The sequence below is a fragment of the Pogona vitticeps genome, chromosome 4 (genome assembly GCF_051106095.1).
Source record: "Pogona vitticeps strain Pit_001003342236 chromosome 4, PviZW2.1, whole genome shotgun sequence".
Taxonomy (NCBI): domain Eukaryota; kingdom Metazoa; phylum Chordata; class Lepidosauria; order Squamata; family Agamidae; genus Pogona; species Pogona vitticeps.
The window spans coordinates 74,998,945-75,019,024 of record NC_135786.1 but is presented as its reverse complement, the minus strand read 5'-3'; the positions used below and the strand labels follow the sequence as shown (position 1 = coordinate 75,019,024).

Here is a 20,080-nt window from a genome sequence, read left to right as displayed (position 1 = left end):
TGTTTAACCAGTAACCTTCCCTAATGAAAACTCTTGATTTCCTGTAAAATTTCCATTGCTTTTGAAGATTCTGATACCAGGAACACTTAGCATTTTTGTTTTTGTTTTATCTTTAAGATTATTGCAGAGTATTCATGTTAAAGAGTACGTTTTGTTTGCCTTTTTAATGAACTTCCTCTAGTGAAAGAAATTCTAACTTGAGATCAGTCCTGATTGCTTGAAGAGTTACAGAGAGCCACATACACATTGGATAATGCCACAGATGTTATTGTTTGGTTTAAGCACTGAAAAGAAACATGTACAGAGTTCTTGCACTCTGGTCCTACTGATGTTCCTTCAGAAATTTGTCCCGCAGACCTTGGTCTGAGTGCATATAATCAACTGCCTTGGGTCCTTTTAAGGAAAAAGGTGGGGTAAAAAACTTAAAATAAATAAATAAATGTAGAAGTTCCGGACACGACTAAACAACAACATCGAAGTCGTCCCAACTGCAGAAGGTCTGTTGACTCAATGAGATTCATATAAGCGTTGACTCACAATTTAACAGATGGTTCGATGTGTCTACAGTGGTGCCTTGCTAGACGATTGCCTCGTGGGAAGAAAAACCCGCAAGATGATTTATTTATTTATTTATTTATTTATTTATTTATTTATTTATTTATTTATATCCCGCCTATCTAGTCGGTTAAGACCACTCTGATTGGTTTTTGCGATCACTATGATGCCTTGCAAGACTTTTTTTTCTATGACCGTGCTTCACAAGACTTTTTTTTTGAGACCCATGGTTTGCAAGACTTTTTTTTGAGACCGATGCATAGGGAACCTCGCAATATGATTTTTTCACAATTTATTTATTTATTTATTCCATTTATACCTCGCCTATCTGGTCATATTGACCAGACAACGATTTTTGCGGAACGAATTAAAATAGTCTTGCGAGGCACAACTGTACTCTAGTTTGGATTACCAATTAGACCATTAATTTGCTTATATGATTATTGGTTTCATAAAAAGATCCTATGCCGTTTGTATAACCGTGTACTTTGGATTATAACCAGAAAAGAAAGGGGTCTGTTTTATCACCACCCTAGGTTTTGCTATTGAAACATACAGAGAGCCAGTTTTCACAAACAGTGAGACCATGGTTCATGTTTTCTCACCCTTTGTGCTTGTCCTAACATTAAGATTAGCATTGTGGCTTTAGTCTCTAGCTGTGAGTTGGAACAATTTGACTGGGAAGTACAGTGGGATCCCCATATCCCTTGGCGATTCCTAAGCCACTTGTGGATACTGAAAACCATGGATAACAGTGAAGTTGACTAGATAGGCGGGATATAAATAAATAAACAACAACAACAACAACAACAACAACAACAACAATAGTAATAGTAATAGTAATAGTAATAGTAATAGTAATAGTAATAGTAATAGTAATAGTAATAGTAATAGTAATAATAATATAGCATGGTAAAAGGAAAAAACTAGAACTGGCCACTAGAGGGTGGGCTAGACATGCTATGTATTCTTCACTAATAAGTCTTCATAGCACGGTCTCTGGCTCCCTTTAGTGACCAGTTCTGGTAATGCATGTGAAAAAAATCAGGATTTTTTCCTTTTTTCTTTTAATATTTTTAATATTTTCAGATAATGGATAAGTGACTCAGTGGATATTGATCCCATAGATAAGGGGGTCTTACTGTACAGTAACTTTTCCAAGCCCTATTATCCACCATAGTGGACTGGGCAGGATTGGAAGATTTGGAGGATTGAGGCTGATAGCTAACTGAAACTGCTAGCTTGCTCCTGAGAGAACTGAAACTCACACTGAGAATTTAGCTCTGTCTCTTAGCCATTACTCCAGCTCTTAGCCATTGCAATCACAACCCTCATAGAATTTGTCAGGTTTCTTTTGAATCTATTTGAGGAAAAAGTCATGGCTAGATTCAATAACAATTTCATAGGCTTACATGTGGGAAAAGTGGCCATGATCCTGTTGTGTAACTCTGCCTGTGCAGCAGAAGTGATGTCACTTGGGCAGACAGATTTCCACCATATAGAGAGTTCCTTTTTCGGTTTTGGGGTACACAGAACTCATATGCAATTTTGTGAAGTCCCATGCACCTCGAAACTGAAAAAGGAATTCTATAATTAGCTGCAATTTGATGCTGCTGGCGACATCACTCCTGTTACATAGGCAGAGCTATGCAAAAGAATCCTGGTCAGGGACATTTTTCTGTCACTAATCGCTTGTTGGGAGGATGACCTCTGGTTCTGGTGTTGTAAACATGTTTCTTTTTCTCTTATTTATCTCCATGCATACTCGTTTCTGTCCATTTCTTGGCAGACAGTTGCTTTCACTGTTGTTCTAGTATTTCATTCCTGGCTTCTTAGATGATCCCGGTGATGAAAGATGTTGTCAATTTCATGCTTTAAAGGCTTTAAAATCTCTTTCCCAACTCCTGATGGACTCTGAACAGGCTATCAAGCTTTGGTAGTATGCAAGCGAATTACTAAGATTTAAAGTAGAGGTGGTTTGGAAATGCACTAGAAGGATTTATGGATGTGTTTCACATTGTGAACAATCCTTTGGAGGTCCTATGCCTGGTTTGGCCTTCACACACATAGAGTTTTGCTTGGTCAAACGTTTTTATAGGTAGAAAGCTCGGGCCAGGCAAATGTCTGGAGTGAAGCCTATGAAACAACACCAGGGTATAATATGCAAAAGATACCTAATATTGTAGAGCAGGGGTCTCCAACCCCTGGTCCGCAGGCCAGTGCTGGTCTGTGGCCTTGATCGGACTGGGATGCAGAGACAGATCTCCCTGCCCACCCGCACGCATGGCCCTCCCATCCGCATGCATGTGTGCCCCATCCGCGAGCACCCCTGCCTCCCCACGAATGCGCCCCAGCTCATGTGCGCATGCATGCAACCATGCCTCGTCCATCCGTGCATGCATGTGAGCTCCCCCATTTGCGCATGCTCAAGCGTGTGCCTCACCCACCTGCGAGCACACCTTGCCCATCCACACATGCAGGTGAGTGTGCCCCACCCACCCGCAAGCATGTCCCTCCCACCCTTGAGCACAGGGTGTGCGCCCCTGCACACGGACTCTGCCCCCCATCTGGTCCACAATTTGGAAAAGGTTGGGGACCACTGCTGTAGAACATACAAGAGGAAAACCAGCAAATGGCCACCTTTTTGTTCCATGAGAATGGGAAAAAGTTACTTGTAGCAGTTGGGTAAAGAGCTTACTTGGAAATAAATATATTTTGGTCATTTGCAAGCTTGCTATACCCTTATCTGTTCCTGGGACAAAGAAAATCGCCCATTGTCAAGCTACTGCTGAAAGTGAATAATTTGGGATATCAATGTAGCTGAATTTATACACAAGAAAATCAAAGGGGACATTTAGAACACATGCTTAGAAAGTGACTTGTGAGGAATTAGTGGACATTCCTGTGGATCAATTGATTGTCTGTTTGAGAAAGTTTGAATCAATAATACTGTATCAACGAAAAATAAATGGAGCTTGATTTGCATGTTGGATCTGCAACTGATGATTGGTGAGGTAGTACTTTATGGCGATCCACTGCATACTGTTTTTCTCTGCCATACATATTTTTTTCTTGAGTAAAAATTTATGTGAGTTAATTTTTTTTTCTGTTACAGAACAGTAGCAGCTGAAGTTCGGAAACAGATTTCAGGACAATATGGAGGATCACCACAGCTCCTCAAGAACCTTAATATTGGAGGCAATATTTCCCATCACACAACTGTAAGTATTTTTTACACAATAATACATATTTAGAAGTAATTGGGCACTAGTGTTGGGAATATACAATTTCTCTTGACATTTCTGATTTTTTAAAAAAACACAAGTTATTTTTGTTTATTTGAGCATCTAAATGCAAAATACATTTGTGCATTTATTTTATTTATACTCTCAACAGGTGAGAAAGACATTCATGTAAGTTTGAGGCATCTCACTTTGCAAGTAAAAGCTTCTTTCTTTTACTCTCTTTTAAATATTTTATAACAATATACTTGTACTAAAGAAGATGGTTTTTACAAAATGTTTAACAAAAATCTACCTTTGTAGGGACTTGAGCCATGCTTTGAATATTTACCGTGTTTCCCCAAAAATAAGACAGGGTCTTATATTAATTTCTGCTCCAAAAATGCATTAGGGTTTATTTTCAGGAGATGTTTTGTTTTTTTCATGTACAACAAGGTACATTTATTGAAATACAGTCATGTCATCTTCTGGTTGCTGCACAATGTGGCACAATGATGGAGGGCAGGGTTTCACTTAACTGGGGCTTATTTTTGGGGGTAGGGTTTATATTACGAGCATTCTGAAAAATCATACTAGGGCTTATTTTCAGTGTAGGTCTTATTTTTGGGGAAATAGCATAGTGTAGTTGCGAATGGTGATGTAACTACGATGAACATTTTTTTGCCCAAGTACAGACACTGGACCAAAGCAGATCTATCTTGTGAATGCATAATGGAATGGGGGTGCAAGGTGGGGTTTTTTGATTGCAGAGCTTTGAGGGCTGAAGGAATGTGCATGTGCGCATGTGTTCCTGCTTACCCACCCGCACGCACGCATGCATTCCCACTCGCACGCACGCCCACCCACCTGCCTGCACACACACACTCTTGCCCACCCGCATGCACGGATTAGATAAAAAGGCCAGGCAGGCTGGATGTGGCCCACGGGCCGTACTTTGGAGACCCCTGGTTTAAAGCATGGCAGCCAAATAACGTCTTCTGTGAATGTAAACGTAGTTATGCTTAAACAAGGAAGGTTTTTCCCCCCCTAAGGTGTGACATTTCCCTCTTCTTGGGCTCATTTCTAGGCTTTTACTGGGGCTTCATTGACTTCAAAAATACATTTTTAAGTGTATATATTGGAAATGCAGGGATAGAAAAAGTAGAAAAGCCATGGATGTGGATTTCCTTCCACATAGTCTTGGATGCTGCCTTTTAAATCACCCCTAGAGTGTTGGTAGCTTTTACAGATGTTGCTGAGTATTTTTAGTGATGGGAAAAATAGTAGAATAAGAGATGCTTGTGGAGTGGGATTCTTCAAGGAGGAGCAGTGAAGAATTCTTTAAAAAAGTAAATTATGTTTTAAATCGCTAAAACCTTAAATTATTCATTACTCATGAGTAACATGCCATGTCAGTTGTGAACAGATGGGGGTTTATTAAAATAATAGCTGTTGCTGCATGTTAACTGTAACCAGTAACGTCCAGAAGTTCTGGTTTAGCTTTTTTGCTAGTTTTTTACCACTATGAAATTGGAAAATACTACACATGGTATCAGTCTCGAGTAAAGTCCTGTGGAAATGCAGATGATTTAAGATATTAGAAACAATCTTAGGTTGTGTGGTTATGTTTACAAAGACGGGAAAATTGATCTGTGTCTTTTGGGTAGCATGAATGTAAGAAATTAAAGCAAGCAGCCCATTCTTTGAACTGTTCTGCATTCCCCCCCCCCCCCAATGAAACAAGATTGGTTGTCAGTCTCAGTCTGGTGGAAAGGTACCCCTGAGGATCATTAAAAACAGCGACACGTTCAAGATAAGGGTGCTAGTTTCTAGAATGGTGGCACTGTCAGTTTGCTACCTCATTGATCCATTGAAACATTTCCAGTACTGTATTTTTAAACCCTTTGAGGAGATACATAAGAAGATGGTTTCTGTACTTCTGACATTTCTTGCTGAGAGATTCAGAAAGAAACGTTAGAGCCTATGACAAGGCAAATTTAAGAGAGGTCAAAAACTGTGATGTAAAAGTAGCCAAAGCTATTTCAGATTCAGGTTCACATTTTGAATTGGCCCATTTATGAACATTCCTAGTAAATGTTGTAGGACAGCTTCAAGATGAGTCTTAAGACTTAAGCCACCTTCTTGCCAACATAGAATGCTTCAAATTATGGAGAGTAGTGTTGTCAAGCTACACTTAATTCGGCAAAAGATGGTGGTTTAGACATGTTGGACACCACTTTGTTTATTAAGGAGAAAAAATACCGCTTAGCTAAGAACTGGCGGTGCAATACACATAATACTTCATTGAGGTGTATGAAGTGGGCATGTCAAGTCCCCTACCCTTTTTGTTAGATTTATTACAGCAGATTAATTTTGTATTAGAAAAACTTATAATATTTGTGACTATGTGTTATATTCCTAAAGTGTGGAATTTAAATGGTTGATAGCAAGGTTGGTTCCTGCAAGCTCTAACCACTGCCAAAAGACTTAAACTTCAAGACTAGAAAAGTAAGCATCCACCATTCAAGAGTCAGAAGATTTTTACTACCTTAGTTGCACATAAATATCTATTCTAGTGACACAAAATCTGAAGGCAATCTTATTTGGGCATATGATCAGCTTATATATATGTCTAGTACATGTTTACATGTTTATATATTGTATATTACAATTTTTCTCTCCTTTTTTTTCTTTTTCCTCACTTCCATTTTTTCTTTCTTTTGGTTTGCAATTAAAAAACACAAAACGTTGGGTATTCATGCTTAATGCATACAATCTTGTGACAGAGTAATAACTTGAACCAAATTATATGATCATGTTCAGTGGTATGGTAGACTGCAAATCACTTGACAGGTAATGTAAAAGTCAGGTTGAAATTAAATAAAAGGCACTGCATTTGTTAAATCTTGTTTCATTTAAATATGGAAAGGTCAATGACTCTTACACTTTCGTTTCATTTCTAAGACATTTCTTGGAACGTTTGCCATTGCCCAGTGGGGCACTAGATTTAAAGCAAGATTTATCAAGAGGACTGGCAAGAAATCATCCTGTCTGGATACGTATCTTCTTCCAGCATCCTCAGCCCAGGTCTACCAAATATACTGGCAAATAAAATATACTTTGGTTGAAATTCCCCTGCAGGTCCTGTTACGGCCACTGGGACAGCTGGTGGCGCGATTCAGATATTTCAGACATTTTAGATTTCTGACCCCTATCCTGCTGTCCTCAAAGACTTCCCAGGACCTAAGGAATCCTAAGAGAACATAAGAACCTTTGGGGGCAGAACAAGAAACTTTTAATTACCAAAATATGGCTGCAGCTAATGATACCATTGGAGATATGTGGCATAACTTTCCGTTATGGGATTTCAGAAGCTGTCAGGATAAAATCATTACCTGGTGAGGCTACAGGCCAGGTCCCTTTCCTTAGACCTGCTTACACCTATCAAATGGCTTCCATATACATTTGACTGTATCTACGGTTCAGTCCCTGGTATTTCTAGATAGGGCTGGAAGAATCCTTGTTGGAAATCCTGGAGAACTGTGTTATTAATGTTGACAATACTGAGCTAGAAGGATCTGACTTGGTGGTGTAAGGCAGCTTCCTAGGTTTCTAATGGAGATGCAGGCTTTGAAATCACAGTGTTTGATGGATTGTTCACATTTCAGATCTTTCTGCATTATATATTGTATAGGCATCCTTCAGTCTCAAGAGACTATAGTAACATGCTCTGAATCGAGGAGTGTCCTCTCCAGAGCATGAAGCCCGGATAAGGTAATATGGAGGATAGGATGTTACCCAAGCAGCAGATCCCCCCTCTCCACATTGCTGAAATGGTCCAATGGAAAGGCAAGAGCCAATACAACTGGTTCCAGCAACGTCGCAGGAGTTAGGACAATAGGTAAAAGCAAAAAAAGAAATAAAAAGTAAAAGAAGACAAAAAACGTGTTGGCACCTTAAAGACTAACTTTCATGTTTTTAATGTGAGCTTTCCTGGACGAGTCCACTTCATCAGATTTGTCCACGAAAGTTTATATTAAATATATATATATAAGTTAGCATTTAAGGTGCCGACATGTTTTTGTCTTTTTCCCCTTTTTATTTCTATTGGAATAGGATAGTGTGAGAGCAGGGCTGGGAAATAAAAGGCATTCTACGTCCCAGGAAGAGATTTTTGCTTGGCAGTAATAAGCAAATACAGTATGGGGTAAATGCCGTGGCTGCTTACTGCTAATGTGATGTCATGCAGTTGATTATAAATATTTTCTGTGGAACACCAAGATTTGCAAATAGGGTCGTCAGCTGACTAGAAAATCTAAATAGCTGGGCTGCCTTTCTGTTTTTGACAGTGGCTGGATCTTCCAGTATTCTCAGGTGGAACTTTCTGCAGCATGGAAGTAAACATTATCAGCAGTGCAGGTATCCACATCAAATTGCTTTTAAAGACATGCTGCAGTAGTTGGGTGAAAAGATGGCAAACCTTACTTGAGGACTGGTTTGAAACATAGATTGTGTTGTAGAATCTTGAAAGACTGAGTAGTAACTCAGTGGGCAACAGAGTAATTTAACATTCATTGTTGCTTTGATATATGCGCAGAAGGCAAATTGCATGATTTTTAAGTGCCTCTAATTTGTAATTAATGAGACCCCACTGGGATTCTCAAACATGGGCCAGACCAGTGGGTGGAGAATTTCAGTGGTGACTTGATTATTGCCGGTTAGAAGTGACTGAATCTTATGCCTCCTTCCTCATGTGTAACAAAGCAACAGGATTGAGACAGTATTATTGGAATGAATAAAATGGCAGAATAAGTGAGGCTGTGTGTAACAGATGATCCCTAAACTATAGATTTTTTTTTGTTATAAGAGGAATAATAAGATGCCTTCAGTATTATTTCTGTTTTAACTGTACAAAAATGGTGTAAAAGGAACTGTTTTATGTCAGAGTATGAGTTCTTTGGCTTTTTATTTCTCATATTAGCATATATTTCCTGTTTGTTTGCAATAAATGAACTCCATATCTATACAGTAGTACCTTGGTTTTACGAAATTAATATGTTCTCCAGAACGTTACGTAATGTGGAAATTTCATAAGCCGAAATGCGTATTGCCATAGCCATAGCAATGGCGGTGGCGTTACAAACCTCCAGGCATGGGGAAACTTCCTTCGTGAAACGAAAAAAACCAAACAACCAAAAACACCACACAAACCAAGGCATTATTTCGAACTGATTTCCATTTGTAAACCAGAAATTACGTAAACCGAGGCGTACGTAAACCGAGGTACTACTGTATATGCATAGAAGGGTTTAAGAACATAACAGATAATAATTTTATGAGATTAATTTTTTTGTAGTGAAACTTCTTGGTGAAAACTAAAACTGTTGTCTTTACTGTATTTTCAGGTCACTGTTTCTTGTCTTGCCTTAAAAAGTTAGAGGTAAAAAAATATTAGTAGCATTGTTCATCAAAAGTACCAGGGAATTTGGCTACACAGGGAATATCCTGCAGCACATTTCAAGGGCTTCTTACTGCTTTATCCTGTTTATTAATCCCACCCCATCCTGCATCACCAACGAATTAATTGCTGGGGCTGATCTTATGTGCCTTTACTAGTTACTAATAATATAGTGAGCAATTGCTCACCAGAGTTTCAGAAAATACACCTTTTCCCATCATAAAGTAGCAATGATACTGAAAGCTGTACCCAGGTTTTCCCCCGCTATGCAGATGATACAGAGACAGCTTTCTTTGCCAAGAGAGAAAATGGCAAATCTTTCCTGTAGCTTTATGCCACAATTCCTATAATTTTTAAGACTAATCAGCAGGGTTAATTTTACTAGCTGTCTAGACTACTTAAAGATCTTATCCTTTCTTTGAATAGAGTAGAACAGACTTTGATCTGGTTCATCTAACTCCTTGATTTCCCATCCCGTACTTGATAGTACAAATACGGTCTTATTGAGTGAGCCAAGTAGGTCAAGCTGATTCTCCCTGACTGGCGTGTTTACACTTGTTCTTTTATAGACAGCTAAACATGACTTCAGAGGTTTGAAGGCCATTGATTAATAGAAGGATTTAGCCTCTGAAATTCTGTTTAGGTTCAGTGTCAGTACAAGTCTCTTGTACATCCCTCTGCCTTTTACTATTAGCTCTTTAAATCCTGGTATTTCCTGTTCAAGGATTTCTTGCCGAAGTGTGGGAAATACTTCCCAGCTCCAACACTTTGAAGAGAGCTTCTCTCCGTTGGCATAGATCACGTTTACAGTTCTTAGTTTGGCATACATATTAGGCATGGAAATGAGTTCAAGTCCCCATTGTGCCTTCTGGGAGAACGGCCTACCTGTGTGACCTTGGACGAACTACACCATCCCTAAAAGGAGGGTATGCCACTCTGTAAGGTTGCCATAAGTTGGGATAAATTTGATGGCAGGTGATTGTGATTAATAACCACTGATTATATAGAGCAAAATCAAATTGAAATTGAACAAATCATGATTCTTTTGTTCCCAGTACTTGAGATGTTTCTAGAATAAAGGATGTGGACTAGACTTGCTCTTTTCATTCAGCTGCCACCTATTTGGTCCTGTCTTGACAAAATACCGTGTGCATCAATGTAGTGACATTTCAAAAATGAAACAGCACTAGGAAATACAACAGTGCCGTACGGATGGAATAACAGATAGACATGCTTAGCTAACACATTGCTCATGTTATATTGCAGAGGTTTAGGTGGGAGAGCAAATAGAAACAAGAATTGGCTGGCTGAGAGAAGCACTAAACTACAGCAAAATAGTGTGTTTGACATCCAGGGAAGGACAAAGTCAATAGGAAGCAGAATTTTATTTTCAAGCTAGTAAGGGGACATAACAGTGAAGAATAACAGAGCCTTAAAGACAAAATGCTTGAGCGTCCTTGTAACAGTTGGGTTATAAACATTTGAGACGGGTTTTATCATGCACGTGTTGACAATCTTAACTCCACCTGTACACGCTCACCGGTAGAGCTAGGCTGAAGGATCATAGTTTATATAGACCCAATCTATCAAACTGGTATCTTACTTTGCTTAAGGCCTTAGTGCACATTTGTACAGACTTATTTATATATTTAGCCTAGAGATTCCTTTATAAGGGGTATGGGTCATAAAAAAAAGGCCAGACAAAAACAGGGGTAGCTAACAAATTCCAGAATTCATACTGGGGTGATAAGCTTTATAATAAATAATAATGATGTGTGGTCAAATTAATTGTGACTTATGGTGACCTTTTCCAGGGTTTCTTAGGTAGCATTCAGAAGTAGTTTACCATTCCCTTCTTCTGGGGGTTACCTGAGACTCTGCAGCTTGCCCAGGGCTATACATGATAGGTCTACTCACAGGAGGCACAGTAGGGAATTGAACTCCCAGCCTCTGGCTCCCCAACCATGTAATAGACCATATAAAACATCACTGAAAAAGTGTAAACTTTCAAGAGTGCTATCTCTCCATCAGGCAAGACATTAATAAATAGTTGGGGTGATAAGTATAAGAATGGGGAAAGATGGAGTTCAAGTCCTTGATGTCCACGTTGTGTTCTGAGATATAGTAGAGGAGGGATACTGTAGGCGATGAAATGGACCTCATTGGTGTCCATTTTCATCTGAGGTAGTTCATAGACATACAGTGATGCCTCACAAGATGAAAACAAGATGCCAGCCACAGAGACTGGTGAAACGTTAGGAAGAACAACCTTCAGAACACGGCCAAAGAGCCTGAAAAACCCACAACAACCATGAAAACAATTCGTTTTGCGAGTCCCTTCGTATCGTGAAAACAATCGTCTTGCGAAGCGCGGTTTCCCATAGGAATGCATTGAAATTGCCTTCAATGCATTCCTATGAAACACCTCGTAAGACAAATGCAATTTTTTTCATCTTGCGAGCATTACTGCAAGACGGAAAAAAAATCATCTTGCAAAGCGCGGCCATAGGAAAAACCATCTTGCAAAGCACCTAGGAGTTTTTCGTAGAGCGAGGCGTTCGTCTTGCGAGGTACCACTGTACTGAGAGTTTGTAAAGTTAGAAACATTGAGGAGAGTATAAATCCTCTAATTGTGAACAAAAACTGTATCCATCCTGTCTGGGGAACATAGACTACTGGATTGATAGAAAACTCTCTAAAGGAAAATCTTCGCTTCCATGGTCTTTGAAAAATACTATAAATGGGTGGTTAGATTTCATGACAAAGGTGGAGTTAGTAGCAAAGAGGGAAGTAGAGAAATGTTTTAAGATTTAGAATACTTTCCAAATAATATTTCCAAATAATGAACATTTCCTATGATGGCATACGTGATCATGTTCCAGCTGCCGAATGAAATGTTAAGATAAATACAACCTGAAACTAGAACAGGAAAAATGTAAACAGGATGAATTCAATTTTTTGTTACTTTCTAGTTTGATGGAGAGAATTGTTAACTACTGCAAATTCAGCCTCTTTTTCTGCCATTATGTGAACTTGATATTTAAGAATTAAAAAAAAACCCTGCTCACCCAGTTAGCAGTATTAGCAACTTCCCAGTTGTTTTTATGTGAATGAGAACCTGAAAGCACAATATTCCATAGCCTGACAATGGCTTGCTGAGGGATGGTCTAAATGTTGTTTTCTTATTAGGACTTGGGAATTCGTACACCAGGAGGGTGTTGCCAACAAAACCCTTATAATGATGGCTGTAGCCAGGAAGAAGATAAGTTGCCATTCCAAAGCTCTGTTTCTCCGCCTTTCCTTCGTAAAAAGCCAGGGTTTAAAATAATGCGTTTGTCTTTCATCTGCCAATAACCTGACACAAACTAGTTCCTCTTCATAACCATGAATTTATGTTTTGCCTGTTTACTCAGCTGGTAGGCAATATTTCTGGCTGCACAGATGGCGAAGCTAATATTGGCTTCTGAGTTTGACATTTATGCTTTTTTAACATCTTTATCCTATGATAGTTAGCTGAAAATGTATAGGGACAAAAATGGGGTGTCTCAGCCTTGGTTGATGATGGATATTGCTGAATTCCCATAGCCTTCACTGCCCCTGCTTGTCGAAATAAAGTCCCTAGTGGGCAGGCCATTTTAATTTTATTGGAAGAGGAAAATTTGCCCATATTCTTTAACTAAAATAGAAGTCATAATTATAGCACCAACATTTATGTCATACTTTCTTGATAGGAAAGGTTTTCTCAACATTGTTGATTTCCTTGCCTCACATTATTCTAACTTCTGATTCATTCCCCCCCCAAACATGGAAACAATTGAGAGATTCCCAATTTAGAGACAACAAAATTACTGAATTATGTGTGTGAAGTTTGGAATATGATTGGCACACCTTAGCCATCCATTTTCAAATTGTCCACATTTAATTGTTTTTATATACCCAATGTGGAATGTCCAATGTGGTGCAGTGAATAAAGTAACAGGCTCTGACTCAGGAGGACTGGGTTTAAATCCGTGCTCAGCCATGGAGACTTACTGGGGATGTGGAACTGGTAAAACCACATCTAAAATTTCCCACTGATCTCAAAAACTCTTATTAGGATCACTGTAAGTTGGTTCTGAGTTGACCAGCTCATAACAGTATACCAGAGGAGGCAAAACTTTAACAGTGTTTGGTCTTAAATTCTCAGAAACCCCTTCTGACTTATGGCAACCCTTTCCAGGGTTTTCTAGGTATTGAATACTCAGAAGTGGTTTAACTGTTCCCTTCTTCTGAAGGCATCCTGGGACTGTGCAGCTTGCCCAGGGCTACACAGGCTGATTCTAATTGCAAGAGGCACGGTGAGGAATTGAACTCCCATCCTCTGGCTTTGCAGCCAGGTACCTAAACCACTGAACTATCCAGCCAGCGTGAAGAATAACACTGTATTGGAAAATCCAATAATCCTGTACAGTATTTTGGGAAGTTTTATCCTCTGTGAAAACGAAAGCTGCCTGGAGAAGTTTTCATCCCGAAAAGTTTACTTTTGTAACTTTGTTGGATGAGAACATTTTGTTGGGTACCCATTTGAAAGCTTGTCATATTTTGTTTCTTTTTGTCTGTCAGTATCTGGCATGAGTATAGAGGTGTTCTTACATACATATGTTGAAAGTTTTACACTTTGAAACTCTGAAGAACTGAAATACTCTGTTTTTATATGTAACTCTACTTTGAGGCACAACTATTTGCTTTCCCTGCAGCTTTTTTAAACTACTGGAAGCTAGTAATTTGTGGTTCCGGAATGATGTTGATCATAGTGATCATATGCTTTGGAGTCAAAGAATCTTAATTACTGCTGGAAATTGTGTTTTTTTCATGTGGAGGAAGAGAAGAAGAGAGAATCTGGCCACTTCCCATAGTTAGGTAAAGGTAAAGGTTCCCCTTGATAATTTTTTTGTCCAGTCGTGTTCGACTCTAGGGGGCGGTGCTCATCCCCGTTTCCAAGCCATAGAACCAGCGTTTCGTCCGAAGACAATCTTCCGTGGTCACATGGCCAGTGCGACTTAGACACTGAATGCTGTTACCTTCCCACCGAGGTGGTCCCTATTTATCTACAGTGGGGTCTTGACTTAAGAACGGCTTGAGTTAAGAACATTTTGACTTAAGAACCACTCTCATAGGAAAATATTGACTTGACTTACATACTTAGATTTGAGTTAGGAACTGAAAAAAAAAACACGTGGGAGGCAGGGAAAGTGCAAAATTTGAACTTTCAGTTGGCCAGTGAAAAGGGTGCCTGTCTGCTTCCTCACTCCTCCCAGCGTTTAGAGAGTGGAATGGGAGACAGTCTTCGGACTGCCTGGTACTGTACTGCCTGGACTGTATTTTCCCTGCCTTCCCTGAACCTTTCTTGACCTAAGAAAAAAAGAAACAAAATATGCCCCTCTAGTGGTCGAAGGCAGAATAGCAGCTTCCCATTAGTTTCTATTGACAGAAAAGAGCAGGTACGGATCAAATGGTTTTCAATGCATTCCTATGGGAAATGCAGATTTGACCTGAGAACTTTTTGACTTGAGAACCGCCTTCCAATACGGATTAAGTTCTCAAGTCAAGACCCCACTGTACTCTCATTTGCGTGATTTTGAACTGCTAGGTTGGCGGGAGCTGGGATAAGCGACGGGCGCTCACTCCGTCGCGTGGATTCGAATCATACAGCTGAAGATCTACAGACCTTACAGCACAGAGGCTCCTGCGGTGTAACCCGCAGCATCACCACGTCCCATTTCCAATAGTTAAGTGTTATCAAATTGAGAATTTGAAAAGCTGTGTCACTGTATCACCATCTTGAAAGGACCTATCCATTCAGCATTTTCTAGGAGGCAGAGCAAAGGTGCCCCAGAGTGCCTCTGCACTGGAAATTCTGAACAGTTTACAGAAAGCAAAATATCCTAATTAGTCCAAAGAAATATCAGGAGCTGTAATTCAGTGAAAAGTATTGGAGGATATATTTATTAGAACAACAATTATTTTGAGAATTGAGGAGTTACTGTATTTACTAGATCTACTGTTTTTCAATAGGCAATACGTAACTATTTCCCCCCTTTAAGCTTACAAGGAGCTTGGCATTTCTTAATTTTCTGAAAGTTATTGCATGGTTTTGGGCTTCAGTTAAACATTTATTTTTAAATTTTCCCATTTTATTCTTCTTTGTCATTTCCCCTTCAGGCTACTTTTTTTTGTTTGTTTTCTACCCTCTAGACTTTATCATTCTTCGTGTCCCACCAGTAGGTGGGAACTTAAACTAAACAGTGTACTTCATATAAGATTTTTTTCGTGAAGACTCTATAATATGGCTGTTGGGGAAATCCCATTCTTATCATACAAATCCTGAACAAATCCTGACTATGTAAGGCAGCACTGGAAATGATAGCACTGTGACATTTGAGATATTGTTGAACTTCAGTTTCCATTCAACCTTAGCTAGCCTGGTCAGTTATGAGATATGATGGGAGTAGTACCATATAAACATATCTCCATATTCTGCTATAATGTATCTATGAGCTTTATATATAATATAATCACCTGTCCTTCCTGAGTTTCAGGCAATTCTTTTTTAGCTCCCTGATTTTAGTGTCTGGTTACTTTCCATATTTGTTGCTTAGCTGTGGGTTTAAATAAGAATGTATGAGGTATTGCAGGATTTCCTGAACCTCACCTCATCTGTCCAGCAAACCTGTGTGGTGTAGTGTTCAAAGTGTTGGGACTAGGACTCAGGAGCCTAGGGTTCAAATCCTGACTGGGCTGTGAAATTCCTTGGGCCAGCCATATTGTGACCTACCTCAAAAGGTAGTTGTGGGGATAAAATGGGGAGGAGGAGAGCTATGTACCGTTTCCTCGAAAATAAGACCTAACCTGAAAATAAGTCCTAGTACAGTATGATTTTTCAGGATGCTCGTAATATAAACCCTACCTTGTTAAGTGAAACCCCACCCTCCATCATTGTGCAGCTACCAGAAGAAGAAGACATGATTGTATTTGAATAAATATAGATTGTTGTACATGAAAAAATAAAACATCCCCTGAAAATAAGCCCTAATGTGTTTTTTGGAGCAAAAATTAATATAAGATCCTGTCTTATTTTCAGGGAAACACGGTACACTTGAGGTTACTGGATGGGATAGAAATGTAACCAGTAAATAAAATGGATAAATATCCTACCTGGTGACCTGAACTAAATACCTTAAATACCTTCCTGTTGCAAAAATGCAGCTCTCTAATTGAGTCTAAACTTTGCAGTCCTGTTTAAGAAGGACAGTCAGCTATAAGGTTTGCTTTTGTGTTTCTAACTTGATTTTGAAAGTCATGGAGGTGCTCCTTGGAGATTTTACTTTGAGCTGATGTTGCAGCTAAACACCACTTAGATTTTCATGATTTGGTTGTTCTTGATGGTAGGAACATCTTGTCTTCTTAGTCATACTGGTAAATGTGTCTGGGCTAGTTGTGTCCTATAAAATCACAATGTGTCAGAATAATAGCATCATAGCGTTGTAGAGCTGCCAGCACCTCAAGGATCATTGAGTCCAGCTCTCTGCAATTGCAAGAAATCCACACTTTAAAGCATCCCTGATAGGTGGACATTTGATCTCTGTTTAAAAAAATCTACAGTGAAGGAGAGCCTATCATCTTTTGAGGCAGTAAGTTCCTCTATGGAAAGGCTCTCACTGTTAGGAAGTTCTTTCTTATGTTCAGTTTAAATCTGCTTTCTTGTCACTTCAGATCATTATTTCTGTTCGTATCCTCTAGAACTACAAAATACAAGTCTGCTCCATCCTTCACATGACAGGTCTTCAAACACTTGAAGATAGCTATCATATTGCTTCTCAGCCTTCTCTTCTCCAGGTGAAATATGCCAAGTTCCCTCAACCTTGACCGATAGGGTTTGGTTTCTAAGCCTTTTACTGTTCTGGTTGTCCTCCTCTGGGCAGATTCTAGCTTCTTGATAGCCTTCTTGTGGTGTGGTGCCTAGAACTGAAGTGAAGTCTGATCAAAGTAGAATATATCCTATTATAGTATGTGCTTTTTTGGGTGCTCTATCACAGTGTTGGCTCATATTCAGCTTGTAATACACAAAGGATAGAACCTTGTGGCACTCTACTCATCACTCTTCTCCAATATGATGAGAAGTCATCGGTGAACACTCTTTGGATGCGGTCTGTCAACCAGATACAAATCCACCTAACTGTAGCATAGTCTAGCCCACATTTTACCAACTTGGTCACAAGAAAATAACAAGGGACTTTGTCAAAAGCCTAGCTGAAATCAAGATGCACTACATCCAGAACATCTCCCTTATCTACCAAGTTTGTGCTTCCATCCAAAAAAGAGGTACAATTTGTCTGGCATGAGTAGTTATTGAGAAAAAAAAATTTCTGAGTCTTAGAAATCACAGTGTAAAATGTCAGTACTTACAAGCACTTGTTGTAAATGTGGTAGGCATACGTCTAATGTGTCATGGCTTTATTGTTCGAGAAAATGAAGGAGACAAAAAAGAACAGGTCTTGAATGTTGGTCTTATTTTGTTGGAAACTCTGGATTTTGAAATTTTGCAGTTCATTTTTTTGAGCAAAGAATATATTTTGGCTATTCTCCTGCTAGGCAGAATGAGACAGTAGCTGAGATGGACAATTACCTTCTTACACCTCCACGGAACTGAAATGGCAACAAATTTGCTGCTTCGCCTCAGTGTCTTGGGACAGTCCTAGGATCTGGTTTAGAACTTGAGCCTAAGATTTTGTTTGCCTCTTTGATTAATTTGTTCCTCTTGTCCTCTTGGATATAAGTAGCCTTAGGGCACCTCAGACAATAACACCAAACCAAATCATTAAAGCAAGTGTGACAGTTTTTAAGGATCTGAGTCATGCAACAGAAACTGCCTATACTAACTTTTTAACATGCAATAGTTTTCCAACAAGATCTATGCCTATTGTGTTATGCTGGTGGGTGTAATTAACAGGATTTTGGTTAATGTTCTGTGTCAGTGTGTCTTCCACACCAAAAATCTAATGGCATTAGGGACTCTATAGTGTTTTCCAAAATAGCATCGTTTGCTCATTATTACCTCAAAAACAATTTGTTACAGGTAATACTATTGCTTGTAATATATTTCTTTTGAGCTGTGAGCAGTCTACATAGTTGGCTGGCTCTTTTGGAATACAGGGGATATTACTGAGGCAATTAAATAACCTGTTTTTCTCATGAGAACAGGAGCTGCCATGTGGATGTAGTTTTAGTGTGATTCCCTCCTTGCCCCCAGTTTTGAAATGGGAATGTTAAGCAGTTAGTGGAACTGGAAATTCTTTGTCTTACTGTTGTAGCTGGTGGAAAGGAGAAAATATGCAGGAGGAAATGAAAGTTTATTTGAATCTGTTTATTTAAAATAAGTATACCTTGCCTTTGTGCTCAAAGGTATACTGTACTCATGGTTTGGGAGTAGCTCTGTAGCGGACAAAAAAGCTCTACAGAGAACCATTAAAATTGCCCAGAATATCATCGGGCTCCAGCTACCAACCCTGGATGACATCTTCACATCCTGCTGTCTAAGGAAATCACATAGCATCCTGAGAGACTCTTCCCATCCTGCTTATAACTTCTTTGAACTGTTACCATCTGGCAGAAGATATAGAACAATTAAGACTCGGACCACACGTTTTCTTTCTTTCTTTCTTTCTTTATTGGACTTATATACCGCCCCATAGCGCTACAAGCACTCTCCGGGCAGTTTACAATTTAACTATACAGGCTACACATTGCCCCCCCAGCAAGCTGGGTACTCATTTTACCGACCTCGGAAGGATGGAAGGCTGAGTCAACCTTGAGCCGGCTACCTGGGATTTGAACCCCAGGTCGTGAGCACAGTTTTAGCTGCAGTACAGCGTTTTAACCACTGCGCCACGAGGCTCAATAGTTTTCTCAATAGTTTTTATCCCAGAGCTATAATTGCAATTAATAATGAGCTTAAAGACACCAGTAGTGAATAATTAGTTGGACTGTGTTACTTGGCCTGCGGTGTAGATGTTTGTATTTTTAATGGGGGACTTTTAGTGGGTGGGGAGTGTTTGGGGAATTTTATGTGTGTGCATGTGTCTGGTCTCTGGGTGTCTATGAATTTCGTTGTATGTGTATATACTTACAATGACAATAAATTATTATTATTATTATTATTATTATTATTATTATTATTATTATTATTATTATTATTATTATTATTATTATTATTATTATTATTATTATTATTATTAAAAAGACCCAATGATTTACAGTATATGTTTTGAAATGAATTTTGAAGATTTGGCTGTCTTGGATTTTTTTTTTTTGATAGGTGCCTCTTACTGAGCCAGTGGATCCGGTGGATATGGAAGATTATCTTCTTACTCATCCACTTGCAGTGGAATCCGGTCCTTTGAGAGACTTGCTTGAATTTCCTTCAGATGATATTGAAGTTATCTATAGTCCACGGGAATGCAGGACACTTGTATTATCTGTACCTGAAGAAAGGTGAGGAGATTTTGGCCTTGATAAGCACACTAATATAGGTAGGAGACAATATCTCTGGAGCCATTGACAGTGTTTGATCTCATAACTTCCTTACTCTTAGGTTCCTTTTGCGTGCATTTAATAGGCTGAACCAAAGAAACTTTAAAAAGAAAATTGCAAGCAGTGTGCAGGGTTGCTTTGTGGAGATTGTCACTTGCACAACAGCTGTGATTGCACAAGAAGTACAATCCTACATTACTAGACTGATGGGATTTTCTAATCATTGGGTGTTCAATAAGAGACTATACATAGTGTCAGGCCATAGAAAATAGAATTT

General features: G+C 39.1%; 1 protein-coding gene across 12 annotated transcripts in view; it reads left to right on the top strand.

The window, feature by feature from the left end:
• DOCK7 (dedicator of cytokinesis 7) overlaps window positions 1-20,080 on the top strand; it is a 157,008-nt gene that overhangs the window by 13,986 nt on the left and 122,942 nt on the right. For all 12 annotated transcript variants that reach the window (XR_013544958.1, XR_013544959.1, XM_072997730.2 and 9 more), the window contains exons 2-3: window positions 3,671-3,776; window positions 19,589-19,764. Coding sequence is in view for 10 of the 12 variants with exons in the window: in XM_072997730.2 (XP_072853831.1) it covers window positions 3,671-3,776; window positions 19,589-19,764 (282 nt within the window). In the remaining 2 variants the exon portion in view is untranslated. The remainder of the gene's footprint in view (window positions 1-3,670; window positions 3,777-19,588; window positions 19,765-20,080) is intronic.